This window comes from Chenopodium quinoa, unplaced genomic scaffold (assembly GCF_001683475.1).
Source record: "Chenopodium quinoa cultivar QQ74 unplaced genomic scaffold, ASM168347v1, whole genome shotgun sequence".
Lineage (NCBI taxonomy): Eukaryota > Viridiplantae > Streptophyta > Magnoliopsida > Caryophyllales > Amaranthaceae > Chenopodium > Chenopodium quinoa.
Genome location: NW_018743175.1, coordinates 536,777 through 562,518, shown reverse-complemented (window position 1 = coordinate 562,518; position 25,742 = coordinate 536,777). Strand labels below are relative to the sequence as shown.

At 34.6% G+C, this 25,742-nt stretch overlaps 8 protein-coding genes across 10 annotated transcripts; 7 read left to right on the top strand and 1 right to left on the bottom strand.

The window, feature by feature from the left end:
- The first annotated feature begins 681 nt into the window (after positions 1–681).
- On the top strand, positions 682–3,882 carry LOC110732293. Of its 3 annotated transcripts, none has more exons than XM_021912212.1 (6): positions 682–1,024; positions 1,087–1,330; positions 1,449–1,528; positions 2,638–2,716; positions 3,047–3,169; positions 3,302–3,882. In XM_021912212.1, exons 1-6 carry the CDS (start codon positions 1,002–1,004, stop codon positions 3,446–3,448), a joined length of 696 nt encoding a protein of 231 aa, XP_021767904.1. In that variant the 5' UTR covers positions 682–1,001; the 3' UTR covers positions 3,449–3,882. The 3 variants fall into 3 exon arrangements, with proteins under 3 accessions (XP_021767904.1, XP_021767903.1, XP_021767902.1); XM_021912211.1 differs by having other exon boundaries at positions 685–1,024; positions 1,103–1,330; positions 2,641–2,716; XM_021912210.1 differs by having other exon boundaries at positions 685–1,024; positions 1,103–1,330.
- A 213-nt stretch (positions 3,883–4,095) lies between these two features.
- On the bottom strand, positions 4,096–5,675 carry LOC110732291. Its single transcript, XM_021912209.1, has 3 exons — positions 5,104–5,675; positions 4,560–4,887; positions 4,096–4,473 (listed from the first exon to the last, which is right to left on the bottom strand). The coding sequence occupies exons 1-3, from the start codon at positions 5,527–5,529 to the stop codon at positions 4,271–4,273; spliced, it is 957 nt and encodes a 318-aa protein (XP_021767901.1). The 5' UTR covers positions 5,530–5,675; the 3' UTR covers positions 4,096–4,270.
- A 1,888-nt stretch (positions 5,676–7,563) lies between these two features.
- Positions 7,564–8,898, top strand: LOC110732801 (glutathione S-transferase T2-like). Its single transcript, XM_021912806.1, has one exon. It carries the CDS (start codon positions 7,564–7,566, stop codon positions 8,896–8,898), a length of 1,335 nt encoding a protein of 444 aa, XP_021768498.1.
- Positions 8,899–9,591: 693 nt separating this feature from the next.
- LOC110732799 lies at positions 9,592–10,974 on the top strand. The gene has a single exon (XM_021912805.1). It carries the CDS (start codon positions 9,592–9,594, stop codon positions 10,972–10,974), a length of 1,383 nt encoding a protein of 460 aa, XP_021768497.1.
- Positions 10,975–12,144: 1,170 nt separating this feature from the next.
- On the top strand, positions 12,145–13,764 carry LOC110732289 (2-keto-3-deoxy-L-rhamnonate aldolase-like). Its single transcript, XM_021912207.1, has one exon. The coding sequence runs from the start codon at positions 12,466–12,468 to the stop codon at positions 13,567–13,569; it is 1,104 nt and encodes a 367-aa protein (XP_021767899.1). The 5' UTR covers positions 12,145–12,465; the 3' UTR covers positions 13,570–13,764.
- A 153-nt stretch (positions 13,765–13,917) lies between these two features.
- On the top strand, positions 13,918–15,381 carry LOC110732290 (2-keto-3-deoxy-L-rhamnonate aldolase-like). Its single transcript, XM_021912208.1, has one exon. It carries the CDS (start codon positions 14,251–14,253, stop codon positions 15,136–15,138), a length of 888 nt encoding a protein of 295 aa, XP_021767900.1. The 5' UTR covers positions 13,918–14,250; the 3' UTR covers positions 15,139–15,381.
- Positions 15,382–18,148: 2,767 nt separating this feature from the next.
- LOC110732288 (molybdate-anion transporter-like) lies at positions 18,149–22,673 on the top strand. Its single transcript, XM_021912206.1, has 8 exons — positions 18,149–18,517; positions 18,878–19,022; positions 19,113–19,281; positions 19,554–19,824; positions 21,123–21,385; positions 21,506–21,721; positions 21,801–21,909; positions 22,087–22,673. Exons 1-8 carry the CDS (start codon positions 18,367–18,369, stop codon positions 22,146–22,148), a joined length of 1,386 nt encoding a protein of 461 aa, XP_021767898.1. The 5' UTR covers positions 18,149–18,366; the 3' UTR covers positions 22,149–22,673.
- A 1,063-nt stretch (positions 22,674–23,736) lies between these two features.
- On the top strand, positions 23,737–25,077 carry LOC110732220 (mavicyanin-like). Its single transcript, XM_021912139.1, has 2 exons — positions 23,737–24,277; positions 24,558–25,077. The coding sequence occupies exons 1-2, from the start codon at positions 24,085–24,087 to the stop codon at positions 24,920–24,922; spliced, it is 558 nt and encodes a 185-aa protein (XP_021767831.1). The 5' UTR covers positions 23,737–24,084; the 3' UTR covers positions 24,923–25,077.
- Positions 25,078–25,742: the final 665 nt, after the last annotated feature.

Genomic DNA, 25,742 nt, shown 5'->3' with positions numbered 1-25,742 from the left:
CCTAACCTGCCGTGAGTCAACTCAAACTCCATCTGGTTACTTGATTTGAGACCTATAGTGCCATGCACAATTTCACGATATTATTTAATCATTATAATTCTATTTTATTTTCTTTCTCATTTTAGTTGTCAACTTTCCTTTATTGGATATCACAAAATACAATATTTGTTTACAAAACAACAATATGATAATTTAATATATTAACCCCACTATCTTTTCTTATAATTTTTTAATATCCCAACTACCTCAAGTCAATTAAATTGCCTCAAATTATATTCCGGCCGGTTAAAGTATCTATTAACTATTACTAAAACCAAATGTTACTGACGTCATCACTGTCCACATGTCACTCACATAATAATTTTTTTCCCGCCTAAATGCAAGGATGATGTCATCTTTTTTTTTTTTGAGCTATCATATTTAACAAGTTTTAAATTTTAATATTTGAAACTTCTACATTACAAGTACAACCTATCAATTTATCTTTAAACAAATGAAATAATTATAAATAGCACACTAATAAATGAAATCCTACATTGAAATATATATTAGGCGACGTTGAACAGCTATTATATCATAATTTTGATGAAAATCTAAAACTATATAATTAAAAATATTTTTGTATAAGGTGCATAATTCTTATTTATATTTATCCTACAAATTATAAAAATAGATTTTATATAAATTGTGCATCACACAGATTCTCACCTAATTACACTAATATACACCGGATCTAACACTAATAAAGTAAGTCAAAACGTATCAACAAATTGTCCAATTTATAATGCAAAATATTTTGTTTTCCAAAAAAATTAAAAATTAAGAACTCAATTTCTCCGGCAACCATCGAAAATGAAATATGAATATAGAACCTTCCTCAGCATCCTAGGCTGCTCCACACTCCAAACAAATGATCCCTTTCATCCTCACTCTCTCTCCTCCTTCTTCACTTTTTCTCTCTACTTCCTTTCTTCCTCCTTCCTCTCTTCCTAAACTCAACTATGGCGGAATTTTGCGAAATCAGGTACTTATTTCTTCAATCTCCATTAACACTTTTTACAGAAATATTGCCAACTTTTAAAATAGATTTTCTTTCTTGCAGAAGAAGAAGCGGAAACTTCTGCAGCTGAGAAGAAGAGGAATATGTAGGGCTGAACTACAGCAAGATGCACCTTTTGCAATTGCTCTCGGCGCGTGTGTGTTGAATTCATTGCTATTTTCTGACACCGCCGTTTCTTCGCCGGAGGATGAAGACGCCGCCGTCAGCTCCACCGATGCTAGGTTTACTGTTATGACTATTATTGGTTTCATCCCTTACTTCAATTGGTTGGTAAGCTCTTATTATTTTATTTTATTTTTATTTTTATTTTTTTGTGTAATTTTCTGCCAATTTTGAGAGCTTTATTGTTCATTTTAATGGCTGATAATGTGAAATTGAATGTTGATAGAGTTGGATTTTTGCGTTGATGGATACGGGAAAGCGGCGATATGCTGTTTATGCACTTGTATATTTAGCCCCTTACTTGAGGTTTGTTTCCTCACTTGGTATTTGAATTAGTGCAGCTCGTTCGCTTTTTAATTGCTTGTTCCGAATTTAGTTGTCATGTTACTAGTTCATACTTCCTCTACCACTATTTGTCAACGACTCAACGTGTTGATTTTGGATAGAGGGAAAAATAAAAGTATTGGATCTTTCATATTTGGCTTGGCTTTAAGAAATCATTTTCCCAACATTTTTATGAGCTTATTGTGTTATTGCTGTATTAACTTTGTAAGAAATGGTTATTTCATCATAGTTTACTAGTTTACTAATGAGCAGTAGTGGCAATGGTGTTAAACTATATTAGTTGTCCAGTTTACTTAGAACCTCATTAACAGTAATAGATCCACTTATAACTATGTTCTCCAAGGTAAAACTAGTCTCTCTGAAATTTTGCTTTGAAAACAATAGGTTAAAAGAATTATCTGGTGCAATTTTCTTAAACCGACCTCTTGCTTCATGAATGAGTTGTTATATTGGCCTATTTTCATCAAGGACAAGTGATGAAAAATTGTGAATGTTCTAATTTGATGATAACTTTGGAGTTTGTAGAATTGTTGCCGATGTAAATATATATGAAATTGGGATCTATACACCTTTATACACTTTAACTCCTGCTGTTCTGGATCTGTTGCAAACTTGGAATTGTGTCCCACAAGGCCAAAACAGTGTCCAGAATTTGTCCTATAGAACTTATGTGCTCTCATGCTATAAGCGGACTATCTAGTATCATTGACTAATATAGTGCTAATTGCATTCAGCATAGTTTGGTAATTTTGGATTCATGGTGATCCAAATGGAAAATTTCTGGGATTTATTGTGATTTCTCCCATATAATCAGACTGATTCTTGAACTTGATTATTAACCTAGTAATATCTCTTTCGATCGAGTTGACTGATTCTAAACTTTTTGAGGACCAAATATCAAAATGTAGTAAATATTGTGGCCATGATTGTTTATGCATTTCCTTATATTCTAGACCTTTGATTGTAAGTATATGGGACCTGTTAGCTTTGCGGTATTTGATACCTCATACATTCTTACAATTTAAATGGGCATGTGTTCTGATTATATAAATTTTCTCTTTGCAACTTAGCAGGACCAACCTCTCACTATCTCCAGAGGATAGTTGGCTGCCAATTGCAAGCATTGTTCTCTGTGTTATACATATACAGGTATGTGTGAGTGTGTGACTGTATAAGTGTAGTTAGTAACAGTTTCTTTTTCCTGTTGACCTATGTCAAAAATTCTCGCATATCTTTATTTATGCTTAGAATCCACAATAACAGCACTCTTATACAGCCCTTCCCACTCTTTCCATGTTGCATAGTTCTGTTTTGTAATTTGTATTTTCTGAATTCATCACCGGTTTATTGAGTGGGTACAGGAGTGTGCCCATATTGTAGTCACTTACCTTGAGTAGGAATGTTTTGGTTATAGCATTACTAGCATGATTATAATTTTTAAATTTCTTTACTTAAAGTACCAATATCTTCATTTCGCAGTTAGAAGCAAGTATCAGAAGTGGTGATCTGGATGGTTTCAACTTCTTTAATGAGGCAGCAAAGCATCGTGGTTTGGCCAAGAAACATGGTCATACTAAGCATCCAGAAGAAATGCAAGAGGAGGTAGCTACTGATATCATCACTCTCCAACCCTGAAGCTTTATTAATGGTGTTATTTTTTATTATATTGGGGGTCTCCAAAGTGACTTTTTTATAATTCTTAATGGTTATTCTTACTTCTGACATTTATGTTAGGCAAGAAGACAAGGAAACATGAAGTTACCATTGGGTCAGCAGTCTAGGGATGAGATTAGAAAATGGAGAGTCACTAGAAAGCCTTCCCAAGATATTGAACATGCGGGCAACGATGCTGGTGATCAAGATGATAGAATGCAACACTAAGAAAAAATGAATGATTAGGGATGACACATGGACTTCTTAAGAAAAATGGATGATTAAGGATAACATGCGGGCTTCTTCCATTAATAAATATGAGCAGGTGACCTGAAGACTGGCCGACTGAGTAGGTGCAAGCTCATGTACATTACGACATAAGAGTATAAGACTAAGAGAGTAGGTTGCCGATATTGAGTAGTGGTAACAGGCATTTGCCTTTTTGTGCAGGCATTTTCTGAGAAATATGTGGATGCTATTTTCTTCAATAATTTAGTCACGTTTCTGTAGGAAAATAAGTATTTTTCATGAATATGGCTCATAGTTTCTTCCTGTGATAGTTTTTGCTGTCAATCATTGTATCAATAAGAATGTTTACTATGCTCCTATAGCATGAAAGATAAATTTGGTCCTTGCTTTCTGGGCCTTGACATGGTCTTTTATTTGTTTAGTTTTTACTGTAATTTCATCGTAGCATTATTGCAGGTCATGCAGGATCTAAAGATGGATTATGCAGCTGCAAGCACCCTGAATTGCTTTTTGCTGTGCTAGAGGAAGATGATTAAATTTCAAAGCATAACACTAATTTGGCTGCTGTCAAATAATATTGACAGCATCCATCTGCTATCTGAATTCTGTGCAACAACACATGCAGAGGAATGTGAATTTGAAATTTCTTTTTGCCATTCATGATTTCTGCTCCTATACTACAAGTCTACAAGTATTGATGGTTTGGACATTAATAATCAAATATTCTCAAATGCTGTAGATTTAACAGCCTCTGAAAAATAATGTGCTGTTGAGGGTGACATGAAGTATAACATTGTCAAGTCATTTGATCTGCTCCTCAGCCCTAATCTCTCTAAGAGGAAATGGACTTACAAACCTGGATTTAAAGCAGAAATCCAAACTAACAGCAGCAAAAGTGAAAATAAACAGATCCTGGAACACAAAGAACGCCCCATCCACAGCATGCGATAGGAAACTTGCTGAGTTGAACTCTAAAGGGGATCCTCCACTCAATGTAGCAAGACCTGGCACAAGAGGAACAAAATTATGAGAATTCCTTGAAAATCTTATCATCCATAGTAGTAACTAAACATGTCAAGTAACTAAGTACCTTTGACTACAGCGAAAGCTCCAGCTGCTCCTGTTTTAAGATGAGTATCGTCAATATCTCTTCTCACTGCATACCGGAAAGTGACACCAAACAATGCACAACTAGCAAAGGTGACTCCTAATTGAAGCAACAACTGAGGACTGTCTGTCACCCTTGAGAGATAAATCGGGACAGCAGCAAGGGTTCCAACCAAGGCACATACTGAAGCTGCTTTCACTGATTCCAACCTCTCTTCATTTCGGGTGTTCTCACCCTTCTCCCCCAAAGCTCGTTCCGCTTCTTCAACCATTGCTTTTGCTTCTAATACCTCCTTCTGACACTCTGCAATCTTAAAACAGTTACACTGTCACAAAAGAGTACAGCAAAATTTCGCAAGCAGTACAGCCTGCGCAGAAATGTCAGGTAACTCAGGTTCATAACATTTATATTCATTCATATTGACAGATTCTTTCCTGACAAAACCAAACATATAAACCCCAAAATTTTCAATTAATGAATAATCAAACCAATGCAGCCGTAAATTGTAAATATGAAAGAGTGAGACCTCAGCTGCTCGAGTTTCGAGTTGATCAATGTATTTTCTCATTTGTTGAGCTTCAAGTTCTTGCCTTTGAATATTAGCAAGTTCTTTCCTAGCAAGCTGTACTCTTTCAGTAGCCTTATTAAGTTTATCCAACATTTCCTTGTTCTCTTCTTTACCAAGCAATTCTTCAACTCTTTTGTCCACTATATTTGATAAGGCATTCTTCAAGCTGCCGCCGCTGCTGCTACCGTTGCCACCACCATCCTCCTGGTTTCTCGGGGTGGAACTGCATTTAACCACCATAATCTTTGACTTAAATGGCGTACCGCCTCCGGTAAATTGTCTGCTTAAGCTTAGAAAGCTCGGTATGATTCGCCGGAAATTATGAAATGAAGTTTTAGAAAAAGAGAGACTGAGCTTTGGGTCTAGAGCACCAGGCAAAGCCATCCCGGTTTTCTTTGATTTTTGACGCCAAATGAGCGGAAACTTATCTTGTGTGGGTTGAATGATTGATAAATAGTTTCACCAATTTGTATCCGGCGTTTGGGTTTGAAATGAAGATGTGGTGATTCTGGTCTACTCTCTTATCCAAAATAATTGCTACAATTACATAATATAATACTAAAACATAGATCAGGAAAGACACGTGTCACATTTTAGCGTTGTTTTTCATCCAAAACTCTTTCATTTCTTTTTAGCAAAAATCTTTTATTTTTTGGAATATTTGTATAATACACCTATAATAATATATTATTCCTATCTTATGTATTAAATTTATAATAATTGTATTTCTTTTTATTTCGTGTTCTATTTACTTAAAATAGTTACACAAGATTTTGAAAACTTTTAATTAAGGGGGAATAAGGTATAATTTAGAAGGTTGAAATATGATAGAGAGTTTAAAATAACGAAGCCAAAAAATACAATATTAACCTATAAATTACCATTATATAGTTGTACAATAGTGAGGTTCGATAAAAAAAAAAAAAAAAAATTCTATTCATGGAGTTGATTTGAAATCTTATGAGATAATATTAATTGAATTAGTTTCTGTAATAATTTTACCAACTTATATATATTTTTTTTCCTTCAAAAAATCTATTAACTACTACTAAAACAGGTCATGATTACATCGATCATTTTGGACATATGTCAAGCTATCATTAAAAAATTTCCCGCCAATACAATATATGATGTCAACTTTAAGAGTTTTTTTTTTTAAAAAAAAAAAATCTACTTAGCTTATTTTTTGGAAGTACATTGTAAAAAAAAAAAGTTTATTTGAAATAAATTAATTCATTAATAAAAAGGTCATACGACAACTACATTATATAGTTTTATTGGGAATAACATACATCATTAGTGTAATATAATGTATACTAATTTTAAATATTTTCAACACAACTAATAAAAAATAATATATATTTTTTCTCAATTGTTAATTCTAATAATTTTTGCCTAATTATTTTATTTTTCTTATATGCATTGCATTTGTTTATTCCACATGAGTTGCCTCATTTTTATATTATATCACAAATTAATTATGTGAAAAAAATTATTATTATTATCGTGCATCGAACGGGCACTAATCTAGTTTTAAAAATAAAAGTAGGTCACGTTTCATTCCTTTATTGAATTTTACATTTTGAGGAACTTACTTTTCAGGAGATTCTGAAATCGATTTTTATCCACACCCATTGTAACCCTTCAAACAAAAAAAAAAAAATCACATTTTTACTCTATTCGTTTATTGAATTACTTTTAAATTTATACTAATGTATTAGATATATTATTAATTTATTATGTTAATGATTAAAGATGTGCATTTGGAGAGATGCATATTCAATAATCAAATCATAATTTTTTTTTTTGGGGTAAACGATTTTGAAATTATTAATTTGAAACCTTCTTCTTTTTCCATATTTCCCTTTTTTTTTTACTTTATTTTCATAATATTATTTGTTTGCATTGTCGTAGATGATTTTTATAAACTATAGAATTATGTTAGCGAAAATCAAGATGTATTCTCCATGACTCCATGAGTCATTCTTTACTTTCTAGTTTCTAAGAGTAGACACAACAAATAACCACTTGGGGTGGTTATTAGGAGAGAGATTGTGAGAAAATAATAAAATAATGAGGAGAGAGAAAATTTTGGTGGAAAATATTAATAACCTGGTTATTTCAATAACCGGTTATCATAGCTTGGTCATGCAATTTTTTTTTTGCTTTTTGGTTGACATGGATGGCTAAGATTTTGACACGTAATACAAATATCAATGGTTGAGATTTGCTCTGAATTTATAACCGTTGTAATTTTTGTAACGGCCATAATTTTTAAAATACAATTCTGAAAAAAAAAAAAAAATACACCAACGGCTCTATTTTATTTTTCTCTATAAAATGAGCCCAATATTGAAGTATTTTGAAACAACTTTTTTTAAGTGAAAATTACTCTTCTTATTGGCAAATTGTGTTAAGATGAACATTCCAAAATCTAACAGAAAAAAAAAATCCACAAAATCTCATAACTCATCACAGCCCCAAAATAATCCAAATCCTCAACCTTACTATTCTAATCTTCCAATTGATCTCAACTCAGATTTAGATACAAATTTTCAAAATTTTCCGAATTACGGTTCACAAAATCTCAATTTCTCAAATCCAAGTACTTTCACTCCGTTTCCTTTTCAACCACCACAAAATCCTAATTATTCAAATTCTCCAAATGTTATCCCATCTTTTGAAAATATTCAAATCTCTCAAATTGATTCAACATTTCCCATGTCTCAACATTTTTCTATGTCACAAGGTGATGGTGCATTTTCGAGTTTCGATTGTTCATACACATCGAATGCATCAGATGACGAAAATGAACCAGAAGTTGAAGAAGGCGAAGGTAATGAAAGAGGTAATGAAGGAGGCAATCAAGATGGAAGGAAAATTTTTTGGTCAAAAGCTGAAGAAGTGGTTCTTGTGAAGGCTTGGCTTGAGGTTAGTCAAAATAAAAAAACTAACACTAACCAAAAGGGGGATGTTTTTTGGAGGAAAATTGAAGAAATGTATAATAATGTTAGACTATACAAACAAAGGTGTTTCGAAGAAGGTACTGATCGGGTAACACGAGAAGATTTGTTGAAAATGAGGGGTACGGAGCAACTTAGAAACCGTTGGAGAAGGATTAATGCTTCATGTTCTAAATTTTGTGGCTCACATGCTCATGCTGAATCAAAAAAGGGAAGTGGTATGAATGATGAAGATGTTATGAAATTAGCATATAGTATATATGCTAACGACAAAACAAAGTCTTCATTATGCTCTAAAACCTTTCAAGACAAGCATGTTTGGGACATCTTAAAACAACATGAAGCATGGAAACCAAGTGAAGATGTTGTTAAAAAATGCAAGGAAAAGACATCCACTCAAGGAAGTGACTCAAAGAGATCTCGTATCAATGAAGCTGGAAACTACTCCTCTTCATCAAACCCAGAAACACCAACCAGTGGTGATATTGGGTATTCAGGCTTTCCTTCTAGCAACGAATCTAGTAAAAATAAAGGAAAGAGCAAGGTGCCAAACATGCCAAGTGGAGCATGGCAACAATGGTTGGACACTGCCCAGAACATGAACCTTCTAAGGCAATCAGAAAATGAAGTTGAACTTACAAGGTTGCAACTAGAAAGGGAGAAAGAAGCAAGGAAGCAAAGAAAAATTAATATGGAGTTATTTAAACACCTCGATTCAAAGCCAAACTTATCTTCGGAAGATCAAGAATTAAGGAGCACTTTGTTGAAGAAGTTGTTCCCCTCAGACTAATGTATTAGTGTATGGTTGATTATTGTCGTAATGTTGGTTGATTTCAAATAATTCCTTTTTTATTGTTCTTTTTTATGTACTTAAGGTCTGATTTGTAGTTTGAATACTTATGGAGTTATTAAGTTAAATTACATGTCTCTTCTTATAATCGTATTATAAGCTTAATAATATTATTCAATACATTAAAGTTTTTATATAATAACATATAATTATTATTGATCTGACTAAACCTATTGATTCACTTTGATATATCACTGCAAAAGATGTACATTGATTTACATTACACTGTAAAGTATTTGATGTACCCAACACTGAAAAGCAAATATTAAATACTAGACATTGATGTACTTAACACTGAAAAGGTAATAGTGAATTTTGTTCACTGATGTACTTAACACTGAAAAGGAAATAGTAGCATGCATCACTTGCTTTGACGTACATAACAATGTTAAGGTGATAGTGACAATGCAAAGGCATGCATCTCCATTACTTTTAAAAATTATTAACTACTTTATGAATCATTGCATGCATGCAAGACTTCAAATTTACCATATAAGACAAAAAAATTACTACATATCATACACACTTGTTCTATAAGATGGATACATCAGAGTGGGATTCCCTTGAACAACCATCCATTTCCCCCTATTATACTTCTACCTTCCATTCTCATATCAAATTTGGTTTTAAAACATGTCATCTGACGATAGCTCCAACTCTTCTAATTCCTCTTCCAATTCAGAAAATAGCCAAACCCAACGATATGAAAGACGAAGGCAAGCCAATCGCCAGTTCGATCGAATGATGGATGAAGTTTTTATGTCCAATCCAGTTGAAGTATATCAAATGTTTAATCAAGTGCCAAGGCCACCAAGGGTTCCCGTTCCAAGGGATCGTGAGGATGGACACAGTCGTTTATGGAATGACTACTTTACCGACCATCCTGTGTTCCCTCCACAATTATTCCGTCGGAGATTTCGCATGAACAAACATATATTTCAACGAATTAAGCAAACTTTAGAAGAACGTCATCCCTTCTTCCAGCAAAGACAAGATGCTACAGGAAGATTTGGTGCCTCTGCATTACAAAAATGCACCGCGGCTATGAGACTAATAGCTTATGGCACCTCCGCTGATTCTGTGGATGACTACATTCGGATTAGTGCATCTCTTGCAAGAGATTCACTTCAGCATTTTGTGGAAGGAATAGTCTCTTACTTTAGTGATGAATACCTTCGAAAGCCCAATGAAGAAGATCTAGTAAGACTACTAAGGATTGGTGAACGTCGTGGATTTCCTGGCATGTTAGGTTCTATTGATTGTATGCATTGGAGGTGGAAAAACTGTCCACTTCGATTAAAAGGTATGTTTTCTGGAAGACCAGGTAAACCCACATTAATCTTGGAAGCTGTGACATCATATGATCTTTGGATCTGGCATGCCTTTTTTGGGACACCAGGTAGTCGTAATGATATTAATGTTCTTGATAGATCCCCATTGTTTAATGATGTTTTTGAAGGTTGTGCACCCTCTATTAACTATGTTGTGAATGGTCGCACATACAATATGGGATATTATCTCACTGATGGTATATATCCTAAATGGGCGGCATTCATTCCTACAATATCACTACCACAAAATGAAAAAGAAGGTCTATTTGCCAAAGTACAAGAAGCTAAACGAAAGGACGTTGAGCGTGCTTTTGGAGTATTACAAGCTCGTTTTGCAATAATACGGAATCCAGCGCTAGCTCGTGACGCATCAATGTTAGGAAAAATAATGATAGCGTGTATTATTATGCACAATATGATTGTTGAGGATGAAAGAGATACATATAAAACGTATTACGATCCAAATGAATATGATCAAGCTACAAATGCGTCTTCAAGTAATGAAAATAATGAAGAGCCTTTTCAGTTCCAAAATAGCAACAACCGAATTGCAAGTTTGGAAACTTACATGTCTAATAGAGCACGTGTTCGTGATGAAGCTATGCATAAAGCATTGAAGAAAGACTTAGTTGAACATATGTGGCTCAAATTCGGTGTTCAAAGTAGGGACAATAATATGCATTAATAGATGTGTAATCGCAATATTATATCATTGTGTTTGTACTTGTTCGCGGTTCGTTATTATCTTTCAAAGACTTTTGTCATTTGATAGAATATATATGTATGATTTTTATTATTGTGGAATGTAGTAGGGTTACAATTATTGTTTGTGTCTTAATTAACGACTAATTACATACTAATTAATATCAAAATTGCATTATTTTTAAATTTTTGAGATTTTATCTAATTAATGTATGCTAATAAATAATTATTAATTTTGAATGATTATTACCAAATGCATTATTTAATAATAATAGAATTTAAGTAATAAATTGTGTGGTGGAGTTGGGTAAAAGTAGGAGAGAGAAAATGTATAACCAAAATATTATGGTTAACTATTGGCATACATTGGTTATTAAATGGTTATAAGAGTGGTTATAAGTGAGGTGGAAGATGGATAAAATAATAAAATAATCAATAACCAAGATGGGGTTGGGCAACCATTGTGTATGCTCTAAGGGGTATACCATGAAATAGACATACAAGTATTTCTTTCCATGAAAAAGTACACTACATTGAGATATATTGTTCATATGTGCATTAAAACATGTCTTGCTTGAAGACAAAATAAATTTCATCTTAATAACCAAATTGCACATGTGTTTAGGAAGTTGGTTGAGAATGAACAAACTTTAAACTTATGTAGGTCACAATCAATGAAGAGAAATAAATGAAAGGAATTTCTTTATTAAAAATAATAATATCAATGTTTATAACACATCAAAAAAGGGTATAAAATTTCGATACATCTTTAGTTGAAGACAAGATGTTGGAGGTCTTTTTATTCTTTAATATAAATAACTATTATATGAGTGAGATCAATCATAATTTATTAATTTACTTACGAATATGAATTATAATTTATTTATACTCATGTGAAGAAATAACCCTAAAAAGCAATAATTTAGGCTAATGAATCACAATTAGTCAATTAGGCTCCTTGTCTCAAATTTGCAATCATTGGCCATTTGATTCATTCATAAAAAATGAGAAAAAAGAAATGCAATTTAAATTAATCAACCCAAAAATTAAATGTAGTAAAATTATATTAACTAAATTCAACTTAGATCTTAAGGCAATTTATATAAAATAACCAACAAAACATATTTTAAGGAAAAAAATAATAAAAAGTTAAGATTTATTCGGTATTGTTATACTTTGTAATTTTCTGTTTTTCAAAATCATGTGATATATACTCTGTATGTCATATGAAATACAACAAAGAAAAAATTCGTCAAACTTATTTAAATCATACCATAATAATTTTGAAAACCAATTAACCAATAATGAAAAAGTGAATATAACTTTTTGATTAATTTTTGATTAAAAAAAAAAAAAAAAAAAAAAAAAAAAGCAGAAAAATGAAAAAAAAAAAACAATCACATCCAAGCTTTTCCAATCATGCTCACACTACACACTTCACAGTTAGCGAGTCAGTCAACTACACTCTGAAACAATGTCAACCATCATCTCCTCCAATTCTTCTCTCCTAATTCTCAACCCTTCTTCCAAATCCAAATCCCAACACCAATTCCAATCCCTCTCTTTCAACAACCCCTCCAATTTCTCCCCATCAATTACATCCCAAAACCATCCCCAATTCACCCCAATTCCAAAAACCTTAACCCTAACTGACCCCTCAAAACCCCGACTTCCCACCATCTCCGCCACCGCAAACGACGCCGCTAAACCCAGCGAAACCCTAAAAACCCGCCTCAAAAATGGCGAAACCCTCTACGGTCTCTTCCTCTGCTCCTTCTCTCCCACCCTCGCCGAAATCGCAGGCCTCGCCGGTTACGACTACGTCGTCGTCGACATGGAACACGGCTACGGCGGAATCCCCGAGGCACTAACTTGTCTCCGTTCCCTCGCCGCCACCGGAACTCCGGCGATTCTCCGGTTACCGGAATCCACCGCAGCCTGGGCCAAAAAGGCCCTTGATTTGGGCCCACAAGGTATAATGTTCCCAATGATTGAATCCCCAAAAGAGGCCCAAAAGGCCGTTTCATTCTGCAGGTACCCACTCAATGGAGTCCGTGGGGCGGCCCATTCAATAGTTCGGGCTTCCGGGTACGGTATCGACGCGGGGTATTTAGGTCATTGTGAAGATGAGCTGCTGATCATGTGCCAGGTGGAATGCGAGGATGCGATTGAGAAAATCGAGAAGATCGCAGTCGTTGAAGGGGTGGATTGCATTCAGATGGGACCGTTGGATTTGAGTGCGAGTATGGGGTATTTGTGGGACCCAGGGAATAAGAAGGTGAGAGAGAAGTTGAGGAAAGCTGAGAAGCAAGTGTTGGAGGGTAAAATTGGAAATGAGAAAAATAATGGTGGGGCCTACTTGGCGGGGTTTGCAATGCCGCATGATAGTCCGGAGGAGTTGAAGTCACGTGGGTATCACATGGTGTCTGGTGCGGTGGATATACTGCTGTTTAGGAAAGCTGCGGTGGAAGATGTTAAGAAGTTTAAATTGAGTTTGGAGATTGGTGATGGTTCGTCTGATGATGATGATCCAACGGCTGAGGGTGTCGATGCTGATGATAAGTATTGGAGTGAGTGATTTTAGTTTAGTAAAAATTGTGTTGTTTTTGTGATGATTGTTAATTGTTTTTAATTTAGGCAGTAAAAATTGAGTTTGTTCGAGGTTGAATTGTTATTTAGCCTGTCATTGTTTTACATTATTGGAGTGGGAGCTTAAAATTGGATAAGTTGTTAGTAATTTGCACATGGTAAAATAAAGTGATTTTTTGGATTACTTCTTTTGTCTCTATTTGTTGTGTACGAAGTATTGTTTTATCTACAAGTATACTCCTAATATTCGTAGGCAATAGGGACATTTTAAGGTTTTTTTTTTTCTTTTTGGTGACAAAATGTAATTTGGAAGAAATGATAAGCCCATCTTTGAGACGTGTTAGCATGATTCCAAGTACTTTGTTAGTGTTTAGCTACATTTTGATCTTGATGGAGTTTAAAAATTGAAAGATGGTCCTATTCAGTTGGCAGTTACCAATTGGAAATTCTGTTGTTTTGGAGTGAAGGTTGTTAGCAAGTAGTGTCATGTCTAATGTCTTACATTTTGTCCAACACGAAATGTGTCATCTTGATAGCAAAAGAAAACAACATTTTCCTAATTACTACCACCAGGTTGTGCCAAGTGCCTAAACCATAATTTTTTATGTAGCTGCATTTGACAAACATTTTTGGGAGTGCTTATCTGTTGCCTCAATTTTACGATAACATAATGCATGCTTTGAAATTAACATCACTTTCAAACTCCTTGAGTGATATTAGTAGGATTACCACCACAAAACAACTAGTGGTAAGAATGGCTACTTCAGTTTCTCCACCAATTCCCTCCCTCAAATCGCGTCTTAGAAAGGGGGATTGCCTGTATGGTCTCTTCTTTGATAGCTTCTCTCCGACTATTGCTCAAATTTCTGGCCATGCCGGTTATGATTTTATTGTCATTGACATGGAGCACGGCTTTGGTGGGATATCGGAGGCTCTCTCTTGCCTCAACGCCCTAGCTGCTTCTCAGACTCCAGCTATCCTCAGATTGCCCGAGTGCTCTGCCATGTGGGCTAAGAAGGCCCTTGATTTGGGTCCACAAGGGCTCATGTTCCCCATGATTCACACCCCAGAGCTGGCCAAAGAGGCCGTCTCTTACTGTCGCTATCCACAGGCTGGTATCCGGGGGGTGGCACATCCCATCACTCGAGCTTCCAAGTATGGTCTTGACCCAACATACCTGGACTGGTGCGAAGAGGAGCTGCTCATCATGTGCCAGGTTGAGTCAGAGGAGGCTGTGCATAAGATCCAGGAGATCACAGCCGTTGATGGTCTGGATTGCATCATGCTTGGGCCAACTGATCTGAGTGCTAACATGGGTTACATTCGAGACCCTGGTAACGAAAATGCTGTGAAGATGGTTCAGACAGTGGAGAATGCAGTGTTAGGCATGAAGCCTAAAGGTGACAAAAGGGTTTATCTAGCTGGGTTTGCCATGCCGCATGATGAACATAGTGAGCTCAAGAAGCGTGGGTATCATATGGTTTGTGGCGCGGTTGATATTGTACTCTATAGGGACGCTGCTGTAAAAGATGTACTCAAGTTCAAAACTACAGTCTAGGTGAATATTAATCCGAGCATGTGCTGTAATACAGTAATAGCTACTCGTAATAATAAAAATAATGATATACCAGGAAGCCTTTGCTCAATTAGAGTAGGTACCTGATTGTATGCTTTTTTTTTTTTTTTTTTGACAAAGACTGAGTTGTATGCTTTAGTGAACCAATTATGCAGTTGTTACTTTTATTCATTGAAATTATGTAAAAATAATTGCAGTACTGTGTTATCTAAAAGTTTTACTCCCCACCAAGTCTTACCAAACTGAATTGAATTGACATCCGAGAGCTGATAATTCATCAAGATCCTTCTTTATGAACTATTCTTGCGAAGAAATTTACAAGAGAAACTTACGAAGTATTAAAAAAGGATTGATGATGTTAAGAATCTATATAATATATATGGAGTACTTTATATAGAGGATTTTCACCATACAATCGGTTGCATTTTCCAAGATACAACTAAGGCTATTTTTTGTCATATGCTCACAAGATACATAAATAGTAATGCTGGTTGTATCATATTCTGTACATAAATAGCTTAATGTACAACCGATTGTATATTTTTTTTTTTTTAAAAAAAAAAAAAAATCTTAATTTTCTTTAATGATTAAAAAAGGTGCAAAAAATCCTTAATGTGAATGCCTAAAAGGTGCAAAACTGAATTGAATTGACATGCGAGAGGAGATTATTCATCAAGATTCCTTCCCAATTATTCTCGCGACGGAATTTACAATTGTAAAAGTATGGATCCAGTTGAGGCTGAGTTTGAAATGACCATCCACAATCAACAAAGTGACTAAGTGAGCTACCTTAGTGATGTTCTTGAGAAACCCTCATCAACACTTAGATTAGTGAGCATGCACAAACAATGTTTGTACTATGTTATTATATGCAAAGAAGTGGTCATAATAGACTTGCAATAGGCTTTGGTAATAATTTAACTCGAATGTTAGGTACTACATCCGGTCGCTATTATTTGCAACTTTTGAGGGTTTCACGGTTCACGAAGCATAATTTGATAATAAAAGGAAAAGGGTACTTTGTACATGTGATTAGGAGGAGAGAGAAAAAATAAAATAGAGGACCACTATATTAAAATCTGATTTTGTACATGTGGTTAAGAGAAGAGAGAAAAAATAAAAAGGGAGACCACTGTATAAATGTCTTTTTAACCAAAAAAATTTGTTAAAAAAGGAAAGAAATTGAAAAGTTGTAAATAATGCTGAGCGGCCAAAAATAGTAAAAGTTGCAAATAATAGCGACCGGAGGTAGTATTTTAATAATTTCCTTATATTATTCATTACACCTTAAAAGCTTGCCATGAGAAAAGGGTCCTTGAAATTTCGTTGTACTTTGCTAAAATGTACAATAATTTCAAAAATCAATATAATATGTAGAGGATTTTCACCATACAATCAGTTGCACTTTACAAGATACAACCAAGATAATTGTTTTTTCCATTTGCTCACAACAGTCACAAGGTGCAAAGTAATACTCCATACTTTGTAAGTTTGTATGAGCAATGCTGGACTGGTGGTTGTATCATACTCGTACATAAATTACTTTTAAAGAACTTGTTTAAGTAAGGTGCAAAAAAGTCCTAAATGTGAATGCCTGAAAGGTACACTGGCACATCTAGCAGGAGCAATAAATAGCACAGCGTCGGTGTACAGTATGCAAAATTATTGAACAAATATCTCCCATAAGCATAACTCGTGCAAAGATGACATTGTTACTGTTAAAATTAAGAAAAAGGATCTTTAAGCAATACAATACACGCTTTTAATTGGAGCAATAAATTGACGCGGTGGACGACACCGCCAACTAATAACAAATTAGGAAAATTAAAAGTAGTTTCTTCCCCTTTTAGTACCAATTTAGTGAGTGTGATAGATTGATTATTAGGGGATATTCGTGTTATCATACCAAAGCTAGTATGTCTTAGTTCCGTAATTGGAAGTTTCACTTCGGCATTTATGAACCATAACCATATTGTTAATCGAATATTTATTAATTTTAGTTGATTTTTACCGTATCCTTATATACGTCGTATAAGTTATTGGCCAAAAAAAAAAATTGAATGTAGACAAGAATCAGGCTAACAAAAGCAGAAATTATTTAAGTTCTTTTTTTTTGCCTTCAGATTATTTAAGTTCTTTAGTTGTAACAAAATTATGCAAATTCTCAATGCAATATTGTTGCTTCCAAAGTAATAAAATTAATAAAAATTATAAGTAGGAGTTATATTAGTTTTGAATGTTTTGAGTAGGAAATTTACATAAGCTTTCAAACTAAAAGTATTACTATTTTAGTAGCATTTATAGAATGTGTAATTAGTTTAATTAAAAAAAATACTTCGTATTTCAATTATTTTTAGCTAACTATTTTGTCAAAAATCGCAACTGTAAGTCCATTACTAAACCGTTGCAACCATGTTTATACCATTTATTTATTCCACCATCTTTGTTTTTTTTCTCTAAAACAGTAAACCTATCATCTAGTATTTATTTTAGATGAATTTCGATTGTTGTCCTTAATGAACACCCCTATGATTATGTACTTACCTAGTTATAATGTTACATCACTTAGATCCTGTTCACTTTACCTTAAAAATAATATTAAGTAAAAATAATTTCAGTTTAGTAAAAATAAGTTCAATTCAGTAAAAATAAGCTCAGTTCAATAAAAATAAGGTGAAGTGAACGAGCCTTACATGAGCAACATAGCTCCTTCCCTCACGGGATGAATTTCTATTATATTTTTTCTTTATATTTGATTTTCTATTATATTTCTTCTTGTAAAATTTAGTAACTATATATTTGATCACCTTATAATTTTCATCCCTCACTCCATCAACAACAAAATTAACAAAGCTAATTAATGCTTTCTATTCAAGCCAAAGGGAAGAGAAAAAAAAAAAAAAAAAGAAAAAAAAAGCATGAGATAAAGTATTTATGAAGCCAATATCACTTTAATTCTAATCTTTATATATTAAAATCCTTATAATTAAATTTATAAAATAATTACACACCAATTTCTGTTCATCTTTTTTGCCTTTTACACTCCATCTCTCCTTTCATATTGGCACTCTCACACTCACTCTCACAATAAATTCCCAATCTCATTCTCATTCTCATTCTCATTCTCTCTTCTTCTTTCTCTCTCCTCTTTCTCTCTTTCAAGAGTGAGTGTATTGCAGAAATCAGATCAAGAAAAGCTTAGCAATAACAATGGAGATTTTCTACATTCTGGTGTTCGGTGCCATGGCTGCTGTTGTTGCAGCATTAGAGCTCAGCAAAAACAGCAAAGATCGCATCAATACTTCCTCTGCTTTCAACACTTTCAAGAACAATTACTTGCTCGTTTACTCTCTTATGATGGGTATCTTTCTCTCTTCTCAGATCTGCCTCTCTTTTCTTCACCCCCATTTAATTTTTCTTTAGTATTTTTGAATGATCATTTATATTCTAAATTTCAGATCTTGGATATAGAATTGTTTCAATTTTTTAACTTTGAATGATTATTTGAAATGGGGTTTATAGATTGTGTCTTTTGATATTTGCAATTGATCTATTATTGTGTTTTGTACGCTAATTTTTAAATAGATTAAAGTAGTAAGACATTCTCTGATTAGATTTGGTGATTGTCATTTAGGGGTATATTATATATTGTAGATTATTATTTAGGGTTGATTTAATTTGGAGTGAAATAATTGAGCTGATTTTAAATAATTGGCAACAGCTGGGGATTGGCTACAAGGCCCATATGTGTATTATCTATACACTACCTATGGTTTTAGTAAGGGAGACATTGGGCAGCTTTTCATTGCCGGGTTCGGATCATCCATGTTATTCGGGACGATTGTCGGATCCCTTGCTGATAAACAGTATGATTTTCTTACCCCTATTGATGGTGTTTAAGTTATCGTAAGCTTTGTTGATGGTTTGACTGATTATCGTCGGGTTTTTGGTTTCAGGGGTCGTAAGAGGGCATGTGTTACTTACTGTATTACTTATATCTTGAGTTGCATGACCAAGCACTCCCCACAATACAGAATTCTGATGGTAGGGCGTATTTTGGGAGGCATTGCCACTTCTCTTCTGTTTTCGGCCTTTGAGTCATGGCTTGTTGCTGAACACAATAAGGTGCGAATTGTACTGTCATTTGGCTTTGTAGTAAAACTCAAAACTTGCAGTTTCTTCAAACTTAAAAAGTATTAGTTTTTGGAGAAAAAGTGGTAGTCATCTGTGTTTAGCTGTTTTCTGGAGAGAAGTGTAATTGCAATTGTGTATTCGTATTTGACATGGTTAGTATAAATTATGAACAAACTGTTGTGAACCAATGAGCTACATGCTTATATATTATAATGTGTTTGATTTCTTTGATTGTTAATCTTAATCCTTCTGGGTTTATGCAGAAAGGATTTGAACAGCAGTGGCTTTCTCTGACTTTCTCCAAGGCCATTTTCTTTGGCAATGGCCTAGTTGCCATTTTGGCTGGATTATTGGGCAATCTGCTTGTTGATACTTTTGGGTTGGGTGCTGTTGCTCCGTTTGATGCTGCATCCTGCTTCCTTATCATTGGTATGGTAATCATAATAACTTCATGGGGTGAAAACTTTGGGGATTCTTCAGAAAGTAAAGACTTGCTCACACAATTCAAGGGTGCTGCTGTTGCTATTGCTTCTGGTAAAGTGCTATTTTCTTATCCACGATCTAGTTCTCTAGTTTATTATTGACTAATTGTTATGATGCATCATGATCCATTATGGTCGATTCAGTCAGTCAATGTAAAGGATTTTTGTGTATAAGAGACGTATTATTGGTATTGCTATGCACCTCAAGTTGCTATTTATTGCTGTGACTGGTGTGTGAGCAGTTTCTTATTTTGGGTCTTCATGTGTCATAGTAGTCAATGGTGGCAGATGCTTTATTCATGTATGGCTTCTATTATTTGTTGGGAGAGGAAGAAAGTATTCTTTTATCTATTTGGATGCAATTTATATCCATGTAATGAAGCCTCAAACTGTGCATATTAGTCCTGAATCTCCTGACAGCAGCAACTCCATGACGGAATAAACTAAACTAATGTCATGACACTTGACAGTATTACAGAAATGTTTTTTCTTTCTCTTTTTTTTCATCACATTGTCAAAATCAATTTTGAATTTTGACTTCTGTACCAGGGATGTATTCTGCTTGTGATTTATCTTCTACTCTAGCCTGTTTGGTAGGTAGTAATAAAGTTGCATCGAAAGTATCATCTCAATGTGCATGGTAATGCAACCCCTTCTCCAAGCTTCTGCTGTCCTTAATAAATTTTCAATAACACTCAACACCTCCTATCAAGTGGCAATGACATAGGGCTTTCATCTTAAAAAAAACATACAAATGCATTCCAATTAACACCGTTTATTAACAATTACCAAACGGGCTGTTAGTTCTTACACTAGTTTTACCCAACTTTTTATGTGGAGGACAACACAATTACCAAGTCTTTGGGAAAGGACCTTTCTGCTATTGAATATACTGTTGTGTGCATAATCACTGAGATCCCATTATCGACAGGAATCTCTCTATATTAGTTTACTGTTGATTGATTCCTTCAAAAATCCAAATCCGGTTCCTGGATAAGATTACCAAAGGGCATTCTTCATATCATGCCTTGTTATGATGTATTGTTGTTTATATGATCATGGCATTCATGTCTTTTTCATTCTGATTCGTGAAGGGATTAGTATTTTTGTGACTAAATAATATTTTCCACCCATGCATTTTCATCCACAAATCGAAGGAGTTGTTTCTGATATGAGTTTGACATGTATAAAAAGAAGTACGAAGATTTGAAATACTTGTTTTTACTGTTCTGCTCCTCTTTGCCTTTCCCTCAGCTACCTGAGTTGCCGGATCATCATTTGTTCATTTTGCCCCCACTCCCCCATGTACAACTTGGAAGTGACTTATAAATTCTGCTAATTTGGTAACAGATGAGAAAATTGCGTTGCTGGGTGCAATACAGTCCTTGTTTGAAGGTTCCATGTATACATTTGTGTTTCTATGGACTCCTGCTTTGAGCCCAAATGATGAAGAAATTCCTCACGGTTTCATTTTTGCAACGTTCATGTTGGCCTCAATGTTGGGAAGCTCCCTTGCATCACGATTGCTGGCCCGTTCTGCCAAAGTTGAGAGCTATATGCAGATTGTCTTTACCATATCTTCTGCCTCACTCACGCTCCCAATTGTGACCAGTGTATGTTGATTTTAAAATATTTTGTACTCTATATAGATTTCTGATTTCTAGTCTTGTATTTCTGTGATAGCCTTTCTTGCATGTATCTAACCTTGGTGATTAATGTGTTCATGAAAAAAGTTCCTGGTAGCACCATCCAATGTGAAACGTGGAGGTATGTCATTTGCCGGCTACATCCAGCTCCTTGGTTTCTGTGTATTTGAGGCTTGTGTGGGGATCTTCTGGCCATCAATCATGAAGATGAGGTCACAGTATATTCCGGAAGAGGCACGAAGCACAATCATGAACTTTTTCCGCATACCTCTGAATATCTTCGTGTGCATTGTGCTGTACAATGTAAGTTGAGCCTTGTTTCCCTAGTTTTCACTATTTTAATGGAGGGATGAGTGCTAACAAATTTGTTTTGTTTGGTCAGGTTGAGGCATTCCCCATAACAGTCATGTTTGGCATGTGTTCCATTTTCCTCTTTGTGGCATCCATATTGCAGAGGCGGCTTTTGGTCATTGCTGATAGTCAAAGAACAAGTGAGTTGTAATTTAGATTGAATTTTTTTTCCCCAGATATTCCTGTCTTTGCTCACAATGCTTGATGGTAGTCACTGGTTACTTTACAGACTGAATTTAGTGCAATCTTGAAGTGGTATTTTTCAAATTGAAAATTGTGCTTAGAGCTTTATTAATGAAGAATGTATACTGCTGCAGAGCCACAAGAATGGACAGACATGAAGGAGAGGGATCCAGAAGACGAGCCATTGAATGCTTGATTTACGGGTAAAGTTTGAAGATTGGGCACATTTCACTGCAAGTGATTCAATGTTCACAGTCTACTTACTTTTTGTTAAGCAATAAGATTATTTTATACGGAGTAATTCTCCAAAGATGACTAATGAGGTGAGTCAATGACAAAAACTTGATGGTCGTCATGGTAGCTTACTGGTATACTGTGGACAAGGTTGGATTCTTCCCCGTGTTGCTGCTGCAATATCTGCTATTAGTGCTCCGACCCCGTCAGAGATATAGTTGGCACAGCTGGTAACTGGGCAAGAATCTGCTCTTATTTTTGAGTAGCTTAAAATTATTGAGCATGTTGAAGTAGTAATAGGTCTCCAATTCTTCTCTAATATGTCCCATATTGTATACCTAGTAGTCCAAAGTGTGCTTTATGGCAGTTATTTATTTACTAGTATATGCCCATATGTATTCATAAAAGTAAAATGTTGATGAAACCCTTTTCTATATTTTATACTTTCTTACAGTTTATATATACAAGCATGTCTATTGTCTTCCAAGGCTGCATCATGCCATCACTTGCATGTTGTGATTTTTGACATTAAGATTTGAATCATAATAATGCATGATCCCTGAACTGCTACAGCAATGTGACTAATGTTGAAACTTCTTTTTTCGTCGTGGCTAATCATCAGATCTTGCCATTGTTGCTTACTGTCAGTGTCTCCAAATGCAGGTCTTTGGAAAACTTTGCCCCCAAAGTCTGCAAATAATAGTCATATACACTTCCTAATTGAAAAGTTGATGGAAAATATATATAATAAACGAAGAGACAATGTGGACGATGCTAGAGTATTATTGAACAGCCGAAACTTTGAGAAGCCATGTGATTTGGCACATGAAAGAAGCAACTTGCATTTGTTTTGGATAATACTACATTGAAACATGATGCAAGTTTGGAACTAGCCAACCGGGCTTACACTTCTCTTGGTAACTCACGCGACTGCCATGATCTAGCTCCAAGAAGTTAATTTTTTTTGTTAACCATATCTATGTCAACTTTGAAAAGTTTCCAAAGACTCGAGTAAATCCTTCATAACTAGACTGGTCGAAATGATTTTGCATCTAATTTGACGAGCTTGTTAAAAATATTTTTAGATGTCTGTGTAGTGTCAAGTACAAGGTTCTCGAAGATGACAGATAACATTCAGATCGTGCTTAAGCCCTAGTGTAGTGAGGCTAGAAGGATATCACGGGCATTCCCATAATAGACCATCAAACTCTAATGCCATTTCGCAACGAGGCGGCCTTGGTGAAAAGGTGCAATATAAAGATAGAGTGAAATGTTAAACTGACTCTTTAAGTGTTAAAACTTTCCATTCTTCCCTACTTGACTACTTCAGCATACCCTTTGATAAATCACTTCCCATGTTAGTTTGCTGTCTTCCCATGTGCAATTATCTAGCTTATCATTGATTAATTTTAAACCATAGCCTCTTCATTCAAGAAAGTCATTTTCTATCCTAGCACTTCCTGATGTCTTTCCACTAGATCTGGTCTTTTGATGTTAAATATATAAAAGTCAAAGCCGAGTTAGCATTACTAATTAACCATCACTCAATTAGCACAGTTTCCAAATGTCAACTAGGGCCATAGCGAGCCAAGTTCGAGCTTGAGAAGGTTAGAATACTTAGGCTTGGCTTGCTATTCATCTCGATGGGTCATGCCAACATTATTGGAGTTTAATTAGTCTATTACAAGATGAAGGGTATTTTAGTAAAACAGCTCACGAGCAGTGTCTTCTTTTGAGAAACCAATCTGTCCAACAACCGCTGGCATTTCTCCCTCCTAGATCCCTTATTATAGAATTGAATCAATTATAAACACGAGAGGATCGAGTGAACACATTGATCAACTTTACTTTGTGCAGAAACTAAAGAGTTTGAAACTTGAAAAGGAGAGAGAATAAAAATGTTGTATGTTATGAGTCCAAAGTGCTTATTCTTCTACACTTTGCAGCTTCTAATTTTATTGCAAGCCAAAGTGTTTTGTTTTCAGCACAAAGTTGGAGACTTAAGCGCTTGGAACATCCCTACTGCTGCTAATCCAGATGTCTACATCAAATGGTCCAATAAAACCAGTTTCAGAGTAGGCGATTCTCTTAGTAAGTTTACACACTACTCCCTCTGTCTCTAAATATTATTTCGTACTTTTAATTTATTGTGAGACGATCACCATTAATGTAGAATGGAAACTTTTTTTATGTGGTACTATTAACTTATTCCAAAAATGATCTTTTTGTATGTTGTGACTTATGTCAACCTAGGACAGGATCCTCTCTAATAACTAGATGGTCTGTTAATTATATGATGGTCCAATAATCGGAGAGAATCCTGGCAATGCTATTGTAACTAATAATAACAATACAATGTTGTGGAATGCAGTGTTTTTGTACCCACCAAGCCAAGATTCAGTAATACAAGTAACACCACAATCATACAAAACATGCAACCTAAAAGATCCAATCTTGTTCATGAATGATGGAAACTCATTGTTCAACATAACACAACCTGGAGATTTCTACTTCACAAGTGGAGAAGTAGGACATTGCCAAAAAGGCCAGAAACTTCACATCTTTCTTGATGGAAAAGGCGCTATTGCTTACGCACCATCAGAGGCAGAGACTGCAGCTGATGGACCTTCTTACCAACAAAATTTTGGGTCTATTCCAACTGCATCTGCTTCTTCTATCAGATTTTCTACAGTTTTGGGTTCTTTGATTGTTTTTGCAAACTGGGTTCTTGTTTAATTCATGTAATCAAATACAATGAGCCATATTCTTCAATTTTTTTGTCGGTCGATTATTTTTATAATTAATTATTGGACTTAGGGTCCTACTTTTGATTTGTATTGATTCTTTTAATGAAATTGTTATAGTGTATAACCATGCTTTGCTTTTGTGTTTGTCGGTGTAATGTCTATGGTTTAGAACTTTAGATGTACGTGCAAAATACTAAAATGGCTAATTTTCAAACTCAATAACAATTAAAACTAGTGTATGGGCAAAAATTTGAGAATGGAGAAAAAATCAAAGATTTTTTTTTTAAAAAAATTTATTTTAATTTTATCACGTGTGTATGTATGAGGCATTTTGATTTTTATCCAAATACAGAGGTGTTTTAGATGAGTACATGAAAGTCATTTGATTCATTAAGCTCTGTCCTAGGACATTATTTTGAACTTGGATTATGGATTTATAATATAGTCAAACAAGATGAAAAAAAAAAGTCATTCTATACATAACAATATAATACAGTAGTACCTGAACAAGATGTAAGGAAACTTTTGACCACTTTGTAGGTTGTCTAATAATAGTACTCCGTAAGATCTTATAGAAATGCTTTATGATTCAATGCTCCTCAACTTTAAATCACAATTAAGGACTTGTTTGGTTCACCTTATTTTTACTGATCTGATCTGGTTTGATCTGATTGTCTGATTTGACCAAACTTTGACCTTAAGTGTACAATCTATAAGGAAAAAATGTATCAAGTGGGATCTTGTTAGATTCGTAATAATGTGTAGATTATTAATATGTAATTTTCACAATTTTTTTCATTACGAAATTA